General features: G+C 47.2%; 1 protein-coding gene across 1 annotated transcript; it reads left to right on the plus strand.

The window, feature by feature from the left end:
* The first annotated feature begins 2,410 nt into the window (after nucleotides 1-2,410).
* si:ch211-57n23.4 (immunoglobulin superfamily DCC subclass member 3) lies at nucleotides 2,411-15,410 on the plus strand. The gene is made up of 14 exons (XM_068332323.1): nucleotides 2,411-2,432; nucleotides 2,546-2,851; nucleotides 4,368-4,512; nucleotides 4,625-4,755; nucleotides 4,921-5,058; nucleotides 5,137-5,295; nucleotides 11,560-11,725; nucleotides 11,880-12,130; nucleotides 12,259-12,423; nucleotides 12,604-12,792; nucleotides 13,173-13,286; nucleotides 13,786-13,912; nucleotides 13,990-14,083; nucleotides 15,336-15,410. The coding sequence occupies exons 1-14, from the start codon at nucleotides 2,411-2,413 to the stop codon at nucleotides 15,408-15,410; spliced, it is 2,082 nt and encodes a 693-aa protein (XP_068188424.1).
* Nucleotides 15,411-18,536: the final 3,126 nt, after the last annotated feature.

Consider the following 18,536-nt stretch of genomic DNA (forward strand, 5'->3'; position numbering starts at 1 on the left):
ATGACCCCGAGGGGCTCGGGGTTACCGGCGCAGGGTGTTTGTGTGGGGGTTGCTGGACAACCCCCTCCCTTCAAAAATCTCATTATGTTGCTTTCCCTACATTCAGAACGCTCCTCTAACGCTCCATGGCTCCTCACGCGGCGCCGTCTGTGGGAACGGGGGGTTAATGTGTTCTTCATCCCCCTCCATTCAGAGTGAATCTAAAGCTGAAAACAGGACAAGTCTGAAATCTCGTCAGCACCATCGTGTAGAGACACCAGTAATGGAGGTTAAGTCTTACCGCAGGAGTCTCCATCTCCATGGAGACTATCTGGAGACGCATGATGGTGTCTGAAGCTTCCTGATTACAAAAGACTAGCATGGTTGGCTTAAAAACAACCCAAATGAATCCTATAATACAGTCGTGAATTGCATTGGCTCGGTGCAATCACTGGTGAGTCAGTTATCCCTAGTCTCGATCTCTTTCCCTTAGCCAATCATAATGTAGCTTGAATGAACACATGTGACACAAGCATGTCTTCCTTCTGCCGTTGGACACCAGATCACACACTGTCACTTATTTTGCTGTCCAGTATTTTAATTAATGCAATCTGAAATTACACGCCCTGATTGTTCATGATTTTATCACTGTCAGTCTAGCAGCTAAGCTAACAGCAGTTAACTTCACCCACAACATATTTTGTCTTTAAGCTAAAGTAAAATAGCACAGGTACTTTACTGAACCGACGCTTTAAAGTCATCAAACCATTTCAGTCATCATTAAATATCCAACTTTAAGTATCCTAAGTTTAGACTTGGGTTAAACTAAACCAGCGTCTGTGTTCCCTGTAGTAGAGAGTCGTAGTCTTCAGTCTGCTGGTTGGGTATGATGTCACACGTTGTGTTTCAGTCGGCACCGGCCTTTCTAATGATCCAACATTATTAAAGGGACCCGACTTCCATTCCCAATCAAACACATGCAGCCCTGCTTCAGATAAACACACGACCTTTCAGGCTTCATAGGTTTCAACACCAACTGTTCACTAACCGTATCTGCAAAATGCAATACTCCTCCCCCCTTGGGAGCTCTGAATTTCATTAACAGGCCTGAGGGATGGAAGGCCCATGGGGGTCAGCGGGTTCTATCAGCCTGTCCAGACACAGCTGACCAGAAGACCCACAATCCTCTCTGCTGGGTTGGACAGCTTTCATTAGGAGGGCAGATGCTCATTTTTTTTGTGACACATCAGTGAAGTTAAAGTCAAAGCACATTATGGGATATGTTTAAGCTCCTCCCAAACAGCCTGTGTTTAACATCATCTGGGCTGGTTCGTGCACCAACCGATCCAGACGACCTCAAGGCGAAAAGAGCATCTTTGTGATTCGGTCTGATCTCAGATGGACTTTGGAGTGGAGGCAACATCACTGAAGCCCCTCAAAGTCAAGTTGAGCTGTGAGCTTCTGCATCTGGGGAGTGATGCTGGATGGTGTCTGGACAACAATGAACGTCTTTCAGCTCACAGCTGGGTTGAGCAGATGCAAGGCTCCATAGTGACACTGATTAGGCATTGTGCAGGTTCAAGTGCAACTCCCAATTGTTCCTGGTTCATGGCTGAAGAAAAGGACAAGGGTATGGCAAGGGAGGGTTCAAGGCTGTTTGCATATGAGAAAATTAACACCCAAAAAGATGGGGGAGACCACAATTGTTGCCAAGGTCAAGGAGGGGAGCGAACAAAGGTTATGAGAGCGCTCTGGTAGCATGGGAAAGTCACCTCAGATATGGGTATGAAAGGACCGGGAGACATGGGAGGGGTGTAGGGGATATATAAGAAGGGGCAGATGGTGCCCCCGGGTGTAGGGTGGCCAACGGGACTGTTTTTAGAGAGATTACTGCGGGTTGGGTGTAAATGAGCATTGTCACAACACTATTGTCACCATTAGCCTCTGCTTCAAAGGAGAGACTCCTAAAATGACCCCAGGAACCCCGGCCAGTGTTTCCTTCCCCGGGTCTTTGTGTTGCCCCTGCCCTCTCTGGCTGCTTGGCTTGCTGGCATTCAGTCAACACATTATAGTCAGCAGCTCTAACGTGCCATCAGTCAAACGGAACTGTTTTTGGAAGGTTGTCTCTCCGTTGGGTTGGTGGGTTCCTGAGGCTGGGTGTCTGCCCCTGAAGCCTCCTCTTGCATTATTGTCCCTGGAACCATGGAATGGAATTTTTGCGGCTCATATGGTTTTATGACAAAATCCAACAAAAGATCTCAGCAATAACAAGAAGCTTAAATCAATCTTCAGGAGATCTCTGAAGGCATTGAGCAAATTACCATCACAAAGCAGCAATATATCACCAAACTACATAGAAGTGTAGTAATACACAGATGAACAGACACTGGAGAGGACCTGAGGAAAGTAACTCAGGCTGTAGGGAGTTGGTATGTGGGACAACGTGGAACTCGGTTTGATACCTCAGTATTTCCATCAGCTGCGGGGGTTCTCCGGTTCTGTCTGTCTGCTAGTGGGTCTGATGTCCGGCCTGTCTCACGTTCACCTGTCTTCCTCCCGTGTGCAGGTGCGTGTCTGGCGTCAGAGCTGTCTTTCCTCCTGGAGCCCAGTGATGTCATCGCGGTGAGGGAACGCCCACTCATGTTGGACTGCCAGGTCCAGGGCGACAAACCCATCATGGTCACCTGGCGGAAGAACGGACTTCCTTTACCCACAAGCCCACAGGTCCGGGTTCTGGCCAATGGGACGCTGTTCATCCAGAACTTCCAGAAACGCAGAGAGGGGGGCGACGGCGATGTGGGCGAGTACGACTGCACCGCCCAGAACCAGTACGGCCTACTGGTCAGCCGCAAGGCCAGAGTCCTGCTGGCATGTGAGTGTTACCAGTCGTGTGTGTGTGTGTGTGTGTGTGTGTGTGTGTGTGTGTGTGTGTGTGTGTGTGTGTGTGTGTGTGTGTGTGTGTGTGTGTGTGTGTGTGTGTGTGTGTGTGTGTGTCTGTGTGTGTGATTTACATGAAGACATTTTCTCAGACATTCTAATCTCTATGTCTCCACGTTACCCACAATCCTGTGAGGGTGAGGGATGTACTGCTATAACTGAATCTCCACACGGTGAACCCCCCCAGACCAGACGTGTCAACCTGAACCCCCCCCAGGCCCTCCAGCCTTTGTTACAGGAACACACCAGGTTCTCATTATGGAGACCATCAATTACACTACATGTAACCACTGTACACACACACACACACACACACACACACACACACACAGACACACAGACACACAGACACACACACACACACACACACACACACACACACACACACACACACACACACACACACACAGACACACAGACACACACACACACACACACACACACACACACACACACACACACACACACACACACACACACACAGACACACAGACACACACACACACACACACACACACACACACACACACACATACACACCTTACCCAGATGATGGGTAATCCTGAAGAATTCTGTTGCGGGGGGTCGTTCTTCAATCCAATCAGTTACCATGGTAACACTCTTATTGGTATTCCCCTCTGTTTTCAAATAAACTTATTGATTGGGGCTCAGCATGAGTGTGTGTGTGTGTGTGTGTGTGTGTATGTCTGTGTGTGTGTGTGTGTGTGTGTGTGTGTGTGTGTGTGTGTGTGTGTGTGTGTGTGTGTGTGTGTGTGTGTGTGTGTGTGTGTGTGTGTGTATGTCTGTGTGTGTATGTCTGTGTGTGTGTGTGTGTGTGTGTGTGTGTGTGTGTGTGTGTGTGTGTGTGTGTGTGTGTGTGTTACTGTGATGAAGCCAGTCATGTATTTTGCTCGTCTGGTGACTTACCATTCTGTGACATCAGTGTAGTGACATCATAGTGTAGTGACATCATAGTGTAGTGACATCATAGTGTAGTGACATCACAGTGTAGTGACATCACAGTGTAGTGACAACACAGTGTAGTGACATCACAGTGTAGTGACATCACAGTGTAGTGACATCACAGTGTAGTGACATCACAGTGTAGTGACATCATAGTGTGGTGACATCATAATGTAGTGACATCACAGTGTAGTGACATCACAGTGTAGTGACATCACAGTGTAGTGACATCACAGTGTAGTGACATCATAGTGTGGTGACATCATAATGTAGTGACATCACAGTGTAGTGACATCACAGTGTAGTGACATCACAGTGTAGTGACAACACAGTGTAGTGACATCACAGTGTAGTGACATCACAGTGTAGTGACATCACAGTGTAGTGACATCACAGTGTAGTGACATCATTCCAGTGATTTCCACAGACGTGTTGTGATCCCCTGAGGGTGTGGTTCCATTCCTCTTCACGTGTGTTCTGCTCCTCAGCCCTTCCTAAGTTCCACACACACCCGGCGTCCATGACGGTGGACGAGGGGGGCGTGGCCCGCTTCCAGTGTGAGATCCACGGGGTTCCTGAGGCCACCATCACCTGGGAGAGGAACCGGGTCCCACTCAACACCAGTGACACCAGGTAACACACACACACACACACACACACACACACACACACACACACACACACACACACACACACACACACACACACACACACACACACACTCTGACCTCTGCTTCCTGTCCAGGTACACCCTCCTGCCAAAGGGCGTGCTGCAGGTGACGGGCGTGAGGCGTCTGGACGGGGGCGTGTTCCGCTGTGTGGCTGTGAACACGGCTAACACACGCTACAGCCAGGAGGCCACGCTCAACATCACGGGTGAGACGTCCACACGTCAACACGTCAACATGTCCACACGTCCACACGTCCACAAGTCAAGTCGTCCACTCGTCCACACCTCCACACGTCCAGACGTCCAGCCAGGAGCCCTTGTCTGGGTGTTTTCTGTTTGATCCATGCTCACTGTCCCCCTCCGTCCTCTAGGTGGCGCCCCCAGGCTCTACAGGGAACCCGTCATCCTGTCGGGCCCCCAGAACTTGACCCTGACCGTCCACCAGACCGCCATCCTGGAGTGCATCGCCACGGGGAACCCCCGGCCCATCGTGTCCTGGAGCCGCCTCGGTACCGCCGGGGCTCTCGGGGGGGGGGGGTTGTCAGCGCGACGCCGTCGCTAACCCCCCCTGTTTGTTGTGTCTCCAGACGGGCGCTCCATCGGCGTGGAGGGCATCCAGGTTCTGGGGACGGGGAACCTGATGATCTCAGACGTGTCCCTGCAGCACTCCGGCGTCTACGTGTGCGCCGCCAACCGGCCCGGCACCCGGATGAGACGCACCGCCCTGGGGCGGCTGGTGGTGCAAGGTAAGAGAACAAGCTCCTCCCACAACGCCAGGGCCCAAACCAAGCTCCTCCCACAACGCCAGGGCCCAAACCGAACAAACACAGTCTGGGAGCACTGGGACCAGTAAGCACAGACCGCTGGGGACCACCGCCGTGTTCTGGTTGGCTGGACCCCTGAGCCAATCAGAGCACAGACCCAGTCTGTGTGGGTGTAGAGACGGGGAGGGATGTGACCCACAGCCTGGTGGTTCAGCTGCTCCACGTTTTACCCAGAATGCACCTGGGTCTGCTCTGCAGGCTGAACCGGGTGGGGTTCCCCCTGTGGAGACACACACACACGTTCACACCTGATTGTGACTGGTGCCCCCCCCTCCGTCAGGTGATCAGGTTTACACTCCGTTGCTAAGCAACAAGGAGCACTAAGGCTGTGTGCATCGACCGTCTGTGAAGAACAGTGTGAAAGCCTGCTAGCCTGAGCCTGTAGATCTGTGTGTGTGTGTGTGTGTGTGTGTGTGTGTGTGTGTGTGTGTGTGTGTGTGTGTGTGTGTGTGTGTGTGTGTGTGTGTGTGTGTGTGTGATATCGTGTGGTAACACACACACATTCTCACAGCATCCCCTCCCAGCTGATGATGACTTCCTGTGATGTCAGAGGTTCTGATTCAGATGTGCAGACAGACGGGATGTGAACAGATGTGGATCCGGATCCAGATTTAAGTTGAACTTCACACGTTTGTTCATGTTGTGGCTCCGCCCACACACACCTGACTCAGGTGAAGCAAATGTAATGACATCACAGAGCAGCTTAGGAGGAGGAGGGAAACAAAGCATCAGATATCCATCCATCATCCATCATCCATCCATCCATCCATCATCCATCCATCCATCCATCCATCATCCATCCATCCATCCATCCATCCATCCATCTATCCATCATCCATCCATCATCCATCCATCCATCCATCATCCATCCATCATCCCTCCCTCCCTCCCTCCCTCCCTCCCTCCAGTTCCTCTGGATCAATACTCTCTCTTCTCCTTCAGTTGAATCTGATCTAATAGATTCATGTATTGATCAGCTTCTCTCATTGGGGGGTTGACAGAACAAAGGCTTTCAGTGTTTGCCCCCCCCAACCCCCCCACTGGTGTCGTTCAGTCTTCATGTGTGTGTCAGGCAGCGACATGAAGAGTCTCTGAGGTGAACACACACACATTTATTAGTGTGTGAAGGATCAGAGACAATGTGACGGGTCAGAACCGCTCTCCTATTGGACACCCAGTCCACACACACACACACACACACACACACACACACACACACACACACACACACACACACACACACACACACACACACACACACACACACACACACACACACACACACATACACTATTAAATACTTCCTTCCTCTCAAGAAACATTTTTCCCCGGAAATTTGAACTTCTGTTTGTCTGAACATTTTCAATAAAGGTTTGAAGGAGTGACTGGATGAATAAAATGTTTAGAAACTTCATTTTTGTTACCGTAGCAACCCAAATGACAATCCAGTCAAGGTCAAGACTGAAGGACAAAGAGGAAAACGGACAAAAGACAAAGTGAAACCCGACCAGACGGGTGGGGGTGGAGGGGCAGGTGGGGGATGCAGAGGGAGTGAGGGGGGAGAGGATTGACCTTCAACCTTGCACCCCTGACCCCTAACCTTGACAGAAGGATTCAGGGCGTTTGTGTGAGGGAGGGGGCAGATAAGGAGATGTGGTCTCAGGGCTAATTATGTAATGTAGGAAGATGGATAGTGTCCCAGCAATGGGGGGGGGGTCTGTCTATGGGAAAAGACACAAAGAAGGGCAGCCATGTTGGAGGACGCTCCCCCACCCGCGCTTTGTCCACCCGTCCCATCAGAGATGAGACGAACGTCTTTTGTCCTGCAGATCCAGGGTTCCTGAACGCCCCCCAGAGAGAACACCCAGAGTTTAGTCTGATCTCTGTTCGTAGGGTACCAGTATCTAACATAGTGTACCAGTATCTAACATAGTGTACCAGTATCTAACATAGTGTACCAGTATCTAACATAGTGTACCAGTATCTAACATAGTGTACCAGTATCTAACATAGTGTACCAGTATCTAACATAGTGTACCAGTATCTAACATAGTGTACCAGTATCTAACATAGTGTACCAGTGTCTAACATAGTGTACCAGTGTCTAACATAGTGTACCAGTATCTAACATAGTGTACCAGTATCTAACATAGTGTACCAGTATCTAACATAGTGTACCAGTATTTAACATAGTGTACCAGTATCTAACATAGTGTACCAGTATCTAACATAGTGTACCAGTATCTAACATAGTGTACCAGTATCTAACATAGTGTACCAGTATCTAACATAGTGTACCAGTATCTAACATAGTGTACCAGTATCTAACATACGGTACTAGTATCTAACATAGTGTACCAGTATCTAACATAGTGTACCAGTATCTAACATAGTGTACCAGTATCTAATATAGTGTACCAGTATCTAACATAGTGTACCAGTATCTAACATAGTGTACCAGTATCTAACATACGGTACTAGTATCTAACATAGTGTACCAGTATCTAACATAGTGTACCAGTATCTAACATAGTGTACCAGTATCTATCATAGTGTACCAGTATCTAACATACGGTACTAGTATCTAACATAGTGTACCAGTATCTAACATAGTGTACCAGTATCTAACATAGTGTACCAGTATCTAACATAGTGTACCAGTATCTAACATAGTGTACCAGTATCTAACATACGGTACTAGTATCTAACATAGTGTACCAGTATCTAACATAGTGTACCAGTATCTAACATAGTGTACCAGTATCTAACATAGTGTACCAGTATCTAACATAGTGTACCAGTATCTAACATAGTGTACCAGTATCTAACATACGGTACTAGTATCTAACATAGTGTACCAGTATCTAACATAGTGTACCAGTATCTAACATAGTGTACCAGTATCTAACATAGTGTACCAGTATATAACATAGTGTACCAGTATATAAATCAGTGTACCAGTATCTAACAGCTTGGTTGAAGAAGGAGAGGAGGAAAGTGTGTTCGTAGGAAGAGAGAGAAGAGGAACACCAAGAGTATAGGACTAAGAGTAGAGTCGTTGAATATTGGAACTATGACAGGAAAAGGTAGAGAGTTGGTTGACATGATGCAGAGGAGGAAGGTAGACATACTGTGTGTCCAGGAGACCAGGTGGAAAGGTAGCAAGGCTAGAAGTTTAGGAGCAGGGTTCAAGTTGTTCTATCATGGTGTAGATGGGAAGAGAAATGGAGTAGGAGTTATCTTGAAGGAGGTGTTTGTTAGGAATGTCCTGGAGGTAAAAAGAGTGTCAGATAGAGTGATGAGTCTGAAGCTAGAAATAGAAGGTGTGATGTTCAATGTTGTTAATGGGTATGCTCCACAGGTAGGATGTGAGCTGGAGGAGAAGGAGATATTCTGGTTGGACTTTGATGAAGTGATGCAGAGCATGCCTAGAAGTGAGAGAGTTGTCATTGGAGCAGACTTCAATGGACATGTTGGTGCAGGAAACAGAGGTGATGAGGATGTGATGGGCAGGTTTGGTATCCAGGAGAGGAACACAGAAGGACAGATGGTAGTTGACTTTGCAAAAAGGATGGAAATGGCTGTAGTGAATACTTTCTTCCAGAAGAGGCAGGAACATAGGGTGACCTATAAGAGTGGTGGTAGGAGCACACAGGTAGACTACATCTGGTGTAGACGGTGTAACCTGAAGGAGATCAGTGACTGCAAAGTAGTGGTAGGTGAGAGTGTAGCCAAACAGCATAGGATGGTGGTGTGTAGGATGACTCTGGTGGTGAGGAAGATGAAGAGGGCAAAGGCAGAGCAGAAGACGAAATGGTGGAAGCTGAAAAAGGAAGAGTGTTGCATGACTTTTAGGAAGGAGTTAAGACAGGCTCTGGGTGGTCAGGAGGTGCTTCCAGATGACTGGACAACTACAGCTAATGTGATCAGGGAGACAGGAAGGAGAGTACTTGGTGTGTCATCTGGAAGGAAAGTAGATAAGGAGACTCGGTGGTGGAATGAGGAGGTACAGGAGTGTATACAGAGAAAGAGGTTAGCTAAGAGGAAGTGGGACACTGAGAGGACTGAGGAGAGTAGACAGGAGTACGACTCACTGTAAATAGGCAGTACAACAGGCAGTACAACACAGGTAGTACAACACAGGCAGGACAACACTCTTATCTAAGAGGTTAGCTAAGAAGGAGTGGGACTGAGGAGAGTAGACAGGAGTACAGGGAGATGCAGCGTAAGGTGAAGGTAGAGGTAGCAAAGGCCAAACAAGAAGCTTATGATGACTTGTATGCTAGGTTGGACAGTAAGGAGGGAGAGACTGATCTATACAGGTTGGCAAGACAGAGAGACAGAGATGGGAAGGACGTGCAGTAGGTTAGGGTGATTAAGGATAGGGATGGAAGTCTATTGACAGGTGCCAGTAGTGTGATGGGAAGATGGAAAGAGTACTTTGAAGAGTTGATGAACGTGGAAAATGAGAGAGAACAAAGACTAGAAGAGGTGACTGTTGTGGACCAGGATGTAGCAAAGATTAGTCAGGATGAAGTGAGGAGGGCATTGAAGAGGATGAAGAGTGGAAAGGCAGTCGGTCCTGATGATATACCTGTAGAGGTTTGGAAGTGTCTAGGAGAGGTGGCAGTAGAGTTTCTGACTGGGTTGTTCAACAGGATCTTAGATAGTGAGAAGATGCCTGAGGAATGGAGGAGAAGTGTGCTGGTGCCCATTTTTAAGAACAAGGGAGATGTGCAGAGTTGTGGCAACTACAGAGGAATAAAGCTGATGAGCCATACAATGAAGTTATGGGAGAGAGTAGTGGAAGCTAGACTAAGGGCAGAAGTGAACATTTGTGAGCAGCAGTATGGTTTCATGCCAAAACAGAGTACTACAGATGCAGTATTTGCTTTGAGGATGTTGATAGAGAAGTACAGAGAAGGCCAGAGGGAGCTGCATTGTGTTTTTGTAGATCTGGAGAAAGCTGATGACAGGGTGTCCAGAGAGGAACTGTGGTATTGTATGAGGAAGTCTGGAGTGGCAGAGAAGTATGTTAGAGCGGTGCAGGACATGTATGAGGACTGTCAGACAGTGGTGAGGTGTGTGTAGGTGTGACAGAGGAGTTCAAGGTGGAGGTGGGACTGCATCAGGGATCAGCTCTGAGCCCCTTCTTGTTGCTATGGTGATGGACAGGCTGACAGACCAGGTTAGACAGGAATCTCCACGGACTATGATGTTTGCAGATGACATTGTGATCTGCAGTGAGAGCAGGGAACAGGTGGAGGAGAAGCTAGAGAGGTGGAGGTTTGTCCTGGAAAGGAGAGGAATGAAGGTTAGCCACAGTAAGACAGAGTACATGTGTGTGAATGAGAGGGACCCAAGTGGAAGAGTGAGGTTACAGGGAGAAGAGATCAAGAAAAGAAGAAGACGATGACCTGTATCTAACACCTGGCCACACGGTGTGTTAATCCACTACACTGTGAGGGACTGGGTGTCTGTCTCACCCGGCGCTTCATCCAGGGTACCCCACCTACGCCAGCAGGAGCTCCTCCAGATAAGCTGTAATGAATGGATGTCAGACGCCTGTCGTACTCATTCAGACTCAAGGTCACCAAAGGTCACCAAAGCTCACCCCAATCACTAGTCAATACTAATCAATACCGGCTGTGGATCACCTGACCAACTGAGCTGTGGACGCCTGGCAATTTAACACGATGCTGGGACAGCTAATCCTCTGGGACACACACACACACACACACACACACACACACACTCCAATCAATGTGGGCGGAGCAGAAAGAGGTGTGGCTGCAGTGATGAATGTCGTCCTCTGGTAATCCCCCCCCCACCTCAGGGGTGTGGGGTCAGAGCAGGAGTTGAGGTCAATGGATCAATGAGACGTTGAATGTGGGCTGAAGTGCATGTGTGTGTGTGTGTGTGGGGGGGGGGGGGATGGGGCAACTTGTCTTGGGGGGGCAGCACGGTGGGGTCTATTGATTTCTGTGTGTGTTCTGGGTTCTGTAATAAAGCCAATCAGACTATGTGGTAATGATGATTTTTGCTATTACATATAAACAAAAGCATCGTTTAAAGAAACAGGCTGGAGTTGAGTCGACGCTCCGTTCACTCTGTTCTATAAAACTGGACCAATCAGGAGCCTCCGTGGTCCAGCTTCAGATGCCCTAACGTCTGCCTCTCCTGCAGCTCCTCCAGAGTTCCTCCAGTGGCCGCAGTCTGTGTCCAGACCAGCAGGGGGCAGCGCTGTGTTCACGTGTGTGGCCCAGGGGGTCCCAGAGCCCCACCTCATCTGGCTGAAGAACGGCAAGGTCCTGACGCCCGGAAACAACATCAAGCTGACCAATAACAACAGGTAGGACCCCGAGAGTCAGCTGGTCGACAGTCACATGATCACATCACACACGGGTCAGCTGGTCGTCATGACGCTGAGGGGCTCCAAGCTCCTGTCAGGCTGGTGGACCTCCAGTGGAGGACCACCAGCAGGTGACGCTGTCTCCTCCCTGCAGCACTCTGGCTCTGACGCGGATCTCCTCGGAGGACGAGGCCATCTACCAGTGCATCGCTGAGAACAGCGCCGGCACCAACCAGGCCAGCGCCCGCCTGGCGGTGGCTCGGGCCACCGACCTGCCCAGCCCACCAGAGGGCGTCACGGCCAGCGGGCTGTCCACCAACTCCCTGCAGATCGTCTGGAACCCACCGCCGGCCAACGTCTCTGAGAACATCATCGGATACGTCCTGCACATCCGCAAGATTGGAGGTGAGGGAGACCAGAGGAGAACGTCTTAAATATATTATCACACACTGCCAGAACATCACGTGACCTCCAGCAGCGTTCTGTGGTCAGGTTGTTCTTCACCCTTCACCCTGTCCATCCTGTCTGTCCAGAGCCAGACGGCCTGGAGCTGCAGGAGGCCATCAGTAAAGGAACCTTCAGGCACGACGTGACCAACCTGGAGCCAGCCACCACCTACTCCCTGTTCCTGAAGGCCTACTCTCCCCTGGGGGCCAGCCAGCAGTCCCACACCGTGGTGGCCACCACTCTGGGTGGAGGTAATGATGGACATCACACCAGACCTCTGAGAAGACCTCATGGTTTAGTTGATTCGTTCTGCACTCCTTCATGTTGTGGTCGTGTTCTGCTAAACGCTGCTCTCTACTCCCCCTGGTGGACATTACCGTTTTCTCACCCATCATCAGCTCATCTCTGGTTCTCCCCTCTTCCTCCTCCAGTGCCAACCCCGCCCACCTTCTTCACCAAGGTGGTGAACGTGAGCAGTGTGCAGGTCCTGTGGGAGCTCCCCAGTAAAGCTGGCAAGGCTGAGGGCTTCAGGCTGTCCTACCGCAGGGTCCCCCACGCCGCCTTCCAGGGGCCGGTCCAGCTGCCCTGCCATGTCAACGCCTACACCCTCACCAACCTGGGTCCGTGGTTCCTTTACTTCTCGTGAAGCCTCCTGGGGTTCAGGTCTCCACATGGTGGCCCCTCAGGGCTCCTGCTGGGGCCCCAGTGTGTGTCTAGAGTTATTCAATCAGTGTTGGGTGGGAGGTAGATGGTAGTCATGCTATTCCTTTAGCATTATATCACTCTATCCTGTGACTACCCTTCATCCTGATGTGTGTAATTATTTCATGTAGTTTTAGTTTTTACCTGGTGTAAACTGAAGGATTGAGTGTTAAAGTGGATCGGGGTCACATGTGGCCCCTCTGGGCTGCTGGTAGAACAAACCCCCAGCTGATGTTAGGAGAAGATAACCCCCTTAACCCCCCCACACCGACTGAACGCTGGTTCTGTTCCGTTCCAGAACCCGGTGGAGTGTTTGAGGTCAGACTGGTGGCCTTTAATGGGAACGGTGAGAGCGACTGCTCCAACAGACTGGTGTCACTGGCAGAGGAGGGAGTCAGCCACCCGGCTACTGGTGAGGAGTCCACGGCCAGCGGCCACGTAACACACCTGACAGCACGGCGCCATGTGGGAGTAACCCCAACTCAACAAATATTTACTTTTACTTCTTCAAATTCAGACTTTATTTACTTTTTAGCTTCATTTAAAGAGCAGAAAACAACAGATTGGCTGGAAGGTCGAATCAAAGGGAATGAAAGACGGTCGGGTCCAGACCGACAGGGTGGACCCCAACGTACAAAATTATAGATGGATGGATAGATAGATAGATAGATAGATAGATAGATAGATAGATAGGTAGATAGATAGATAGATAGATAGATAGATAGATAGATAGATAGATAGATAGATAGATAGATAGATAGATAGATAGATAGATAGATAGATAGATAGATAGATAGATAGATAGATAGATAGATAGATAGATAGATAGATAGATAGATAGATAGATAGATAGATAGATAGATAGATAATATTGATGGATGCTGACTCGGGGCTGTGCTGGTCGTCCGTAGGGGGGGACACTCCGTGTCAGTGCCGGGACGGGGAGGCCTCTCTGGGCAGCATCGTCATTGGGATCCACATTGGCACCGCCTGCATCATCTTCTGCGTTCTCTTCCTCATGTTTGGGTATCGCCGCAGGTAAGAGCCACGCCCTCCAGCGAGTTCACAGCCCAATCCAAACGCCTCTTTACGGTTCATGTCTGGTCCCGTTACAGTCTCTTCTGCAGTAAGGGCACTCAGGACAGCTGGGGGGGGTCGAGGGACAGCACAGGACACAACGGCCTCCCTAAAGATGGAGCAGCGCCTCAGGTAGGTGGACCTCGGCCAAAGTCTGTGCAGCGATCAGGTGCAGCTGATCGTCTTTAACGGATCTGGACACAGATATTTACTCAACATTAAAAGAAAAAACAGTTTTCTGATGAAGCAAATCTGCATTCCTTAAAGCTTAAAATGAATGAACTTTGCTTGTTTCTCACAGGTGTATCTTTTTTAAGTATTTCTGTTCTGCAACATAACTTTAAAAAAGACGATGCAAGAAAAAGGAAAATGTAGCTTTTAAATTCCCTTTGGTGCTAATAATAATAATAATAATAATAATAATAATATTAATAATATTAATAATAATAATAATAGTAATAATAATAGTAATAATAATAATAGTAATAGTAATAATAATAATAGTAGTAATAATAATAATAGTAATAATAATAATAATAATAATAGTAATATAATAATAATAATAATAATAATAATAGTAATAATAATAATCAACCTCAGGTGGCATTAGACTTCCCCATCGCTGTGGATCTTGGTTCAGTCCTGAACTGTTCTTATTCATCCATTGGAGGGTTTTCAGGGGCGACCCTGGCAGTGATTGGTCCGGGGGGTTCCAACAGTTGTCCCCAAATTGTTGTCAATCACAGCGATTTCATGATTTAACAGAGAATAAATTTTCATCATTTTTAAATTACACGTTGTCACACTGGATGTCCGTGTCTAATATTGATCTTATTGCCTCAAACCACTTCAAATGGTCTGATCTGAATTGTTTTCTCCATTTCTTCTGATAATAATTTCTGATTAATTTTTGACTAAACTATGAATACCTGATACACACTGCTGTGAATGACGGACACTCACATAGATAGATAGATAGATAGATAGATAGATAGATAGATAGATAGATAGATAGATAGATAGATAGATAGATAGATAGATAGATAGATAGATAGATAGATAGATAGATAGATAGATAGATAGATAGATAGATAGATAGATAGATAGATAGATAGATAGATAGATACTTTATTAATCCCGGAGGAAATTGCATAGTATTATGTCCTCCTCCATCTATGACCCATTGCTAGTTTAGCCGCCTGACATTTCACGGTTGAGACTTTTTCTGGTCATTCCAGCACCACATAAATCTGATTGGTTAGTACCTCAATTCACTGTTTTAAAGTTTGTTGTTCATAATAATGTAGTATTTGGATTGCATGTTAATAACTTAACATTTCCTTCTCTCCTGTCCACTTCCTGTTGTGCTACTTCCTGTTAGCAGGTGGGCGGTCCCACACAATGCCAGGTTGTCATCGAGGAGCACTTGTCTGGTCTGCCTGGGACGGGCACTGGCTAACCCCCCACCCCCTCCACCCCACCCCCATCCCCTCCTGCCCCTTACAGCCTGCTAGCATCCTAGGACCCTTGCCCCCTGCCTCCTCCCACCTGTACTCTGATTGGACGGTCAGATGCAGTCACACCAATGCCTGCTGCTAATGTAATGAAATTAGCCTCAACAAACCAATGAGAGAATCCGTACAGATCAGGACAGGTGTTTGTTTTTGCTGCCCCACCCGTCTCTTACCCCCCTACCTCAAACCAAAGTTTATTGCCTTCATTGCCTGTGCATGAGCACACGTGGAGTAAGTCTTAAAATAGATGACCTGCGTCACATTCTCACTGTTCCAGTAGGATTTTCATACTTAACCAAAATGTTCTATTTCTATGACGTCCTCTGGAAACCTTACACGTGAAGATGTGCACGATGGTCTTCACACCAGATTCAGGAAACCCCCCCAGCGACGTGAAACATGAGCTTTGCATTCAGTTCTTCTCGGGGCCTTTGTGAACACCGTACGCCGATGACTCGCTGGTTATGACCTGATCAGCAGGCTGTCTTTACTTAACCCAACCAAAAACTGCACATCTCCAAAGAAAGCTACCTCAGTCTGACTGGAATGCCTAAGCCATAAAGTGGCCAATGTTAGCCTGATGCTGCTGTTTGTGCTAGCCTACCTCAACCAAAAACCCCTCTCCCCTGAGCACGTCCTTCCCTGACCAGTGCCAGTGTGCCGCTCCCGCCACCAGCCAGACCAGTCCAGACCTCCAGGACGACTCCCAACAAGCCTACGCCTTATTCCACCAGACCAGAACCTGAACACCTGCTTGGTTTGGTGTCCGTGACAGATTTGGTGGAACTCTTCAACGATCGTTACCTGAAGATGCCCACGAGGACACTGAGGTGTCCTCCTCCACTAAGTGGCTTTAACCCTCGTGTATCTCCAAAGACGTTTGTGCAGAGGATGAAGCTCAGGAGACTGTGGACCTGATGGAGAGCTTCATGCCAGATGTTTGCTCTGCTCAGCCATGATGATAAACTAAAAATAAGCCAAAAAATGACACCATGCTGCCGAGTTAACTCTTCCGATGCCAAAGGGGTCGTGCTGGGGCCTCGGCGGCTCTGAGCCGGTGGCCGTGGAACCTTCGCTGTGATGCTGACTGGACTCGTGGACAGGCCCCCCCTTCACCGTGTCAGCCTTTCCAAGCTTTCTGCGTGAAAACCAAGCTGAAGGACACCCAAAGATAGAGACACTTTGATGGTTTTCTTTATTTCTTTCCAAAATTATTTTGACAGAGAAAACATGTTCTCAGTGTTTTGGATGATTTGTGTTTGAAGGGGGGCCCCTGTGTGAAAAGTGCTTTAACTGAACACGAACCAAAAAAACGTTTGTTAATGATTTAATAACCATTTTTTGAACAATATTTTTCCTGTCATTGCAGGTGAACCCCTTCAACATGGAGTTTATTTTGTTGATTTAACTTTTAAAGAGTAACCAAATGAAGATGTCAGATATTTTGAAATACTTTTTATGTCAATACTATAAGGAATTTGTTCTTAGAGTCTTTACCAAATATTTAGCTATTGTAAAGAAATACGTAACCAAATACCTCTGACCTTTAACACTCACATCCATCTCCTCCTGACCAAAGCACAGAAACATGTTTGTCAATGTGATCATAGAACATATGAGGGACTGACTAACAACAGCCCCCCAGGAACACAACTACATTTAAAGTCCATCTGACAGTGGAGTCCACATTGTTCTCCTGGTAGAAGAACGATCCTGTTTGTTATTCACCAAAGGAACAACTCGTTTTTTTGCTTTCAGTGGCTTCAGCTTTTATAGTTCATGTTAATTTGATGGTATTTAAATGCTTTAGAGGATTCCAGCTGACATAGAAAGGAAAGCCCAATAACGATTTCTTATTGCGATAAAGCTGTTGTAAAGGTAACTGATTATGATTTCAGATGGACTCTAAATGTTTCCCTGATGAAACCCAGTGGATCCAGACTTCATGAGTGTTAAAGACCTTAAAGCAGAGCGGTATAACGACACAGGGCTCTTCTCCTCATTGCCTTTATTACCAACTAAAAGCTGTTAAACTAACTTGATACCAAAAACTGTATTTAAGGTAGAACACTTGAAAACTGTGTTTTAGTAGTGTGAAGTGTGTAGTGGTTAAACTAGTTTTAAAAAGGAAAACATCTTTTGCTTCTGTTGGAAATGTTCATTTCTCCGTCTCTTTGTCTCTTTTGTTCCTCCTGTTTTTCACGGGAGAATTTACCAAATGTTTGCTTTTTTGAAGGTTTGTTCTTCTTGTTATCACATATTTAGCTCTGCTAAAATTAACTGTGATTATTTCAGACATTTTCTTTTGACATTTGTATGGATGATGAGAAAACGAATGTTAGGATTTCTTAAAGCAAATGATGTCCCAGGACCTTGGAACTGGTTCTGGATGAACTCCTGACTGGAGAGCCTTGAATAGATGAAAAAAGACTTTAAAAAAATGTAGGAAAGTAGAAGCTGGCTGCTAGTACCAATGAAGAATAATGCTTTAATGATTATAAGTGCTTCTGTTTCTCAGCGCTCCACTGGTGTGTTGTGTTGGAGGAAAACCTAAAGCTTTAACCTGTTGTGACTGAGGTCCTGTCCTCAGGTTTGGAGGTCCAGGATTGCCTGCAGATGAGTTTCAGTTGGAAACAGAGATCAAGCTGTGATTTGGAAGGTTTCACACATTTATTTCTTTCATTCATGTTCATTAAACACACAAACCTTTGCCAAAAGGTCCAACATCCGTTTTTAAACCAAGTTTAATTTAAAATCAGTCACACATGTGCCAAAGCACAAAGCATTTTTCATTAAATACCCACTTTTTCAGCTACACATATCTTGTAATTACATGTTTGTAGGCTTATTTACTTCTATAGAGCACCAGAAATAATCTATAGTTATTATAATATCTGTATTTGGTGGATCTGAAACTATTTATTTAATCCATGCCTAATTGTACGTCGTTGTAAACACCACCTGCATCACAGGATGTTTTTAAATTCTAGACCCTTTTCATGGAATCCTGTGAAATAGAATTCCAAGTAAGGATGAGAAAACAACCTCCTGATAGAGTTTATGATAAAAAA

This window comes from Antennarius striatus, chromosome 14, assembly GCF_040054535.1.
Source record: "Antennarius striatus isolate MH-2024 chromosome 14, ASM4005453v1, whole genome shotgun sequence".
Lineage (NCBI taxonomy): Eukaryota > Metazoa > Chordata > Actinopteri > Lophiiformes > Antennariidae > Antennarius > Antennarius striatus.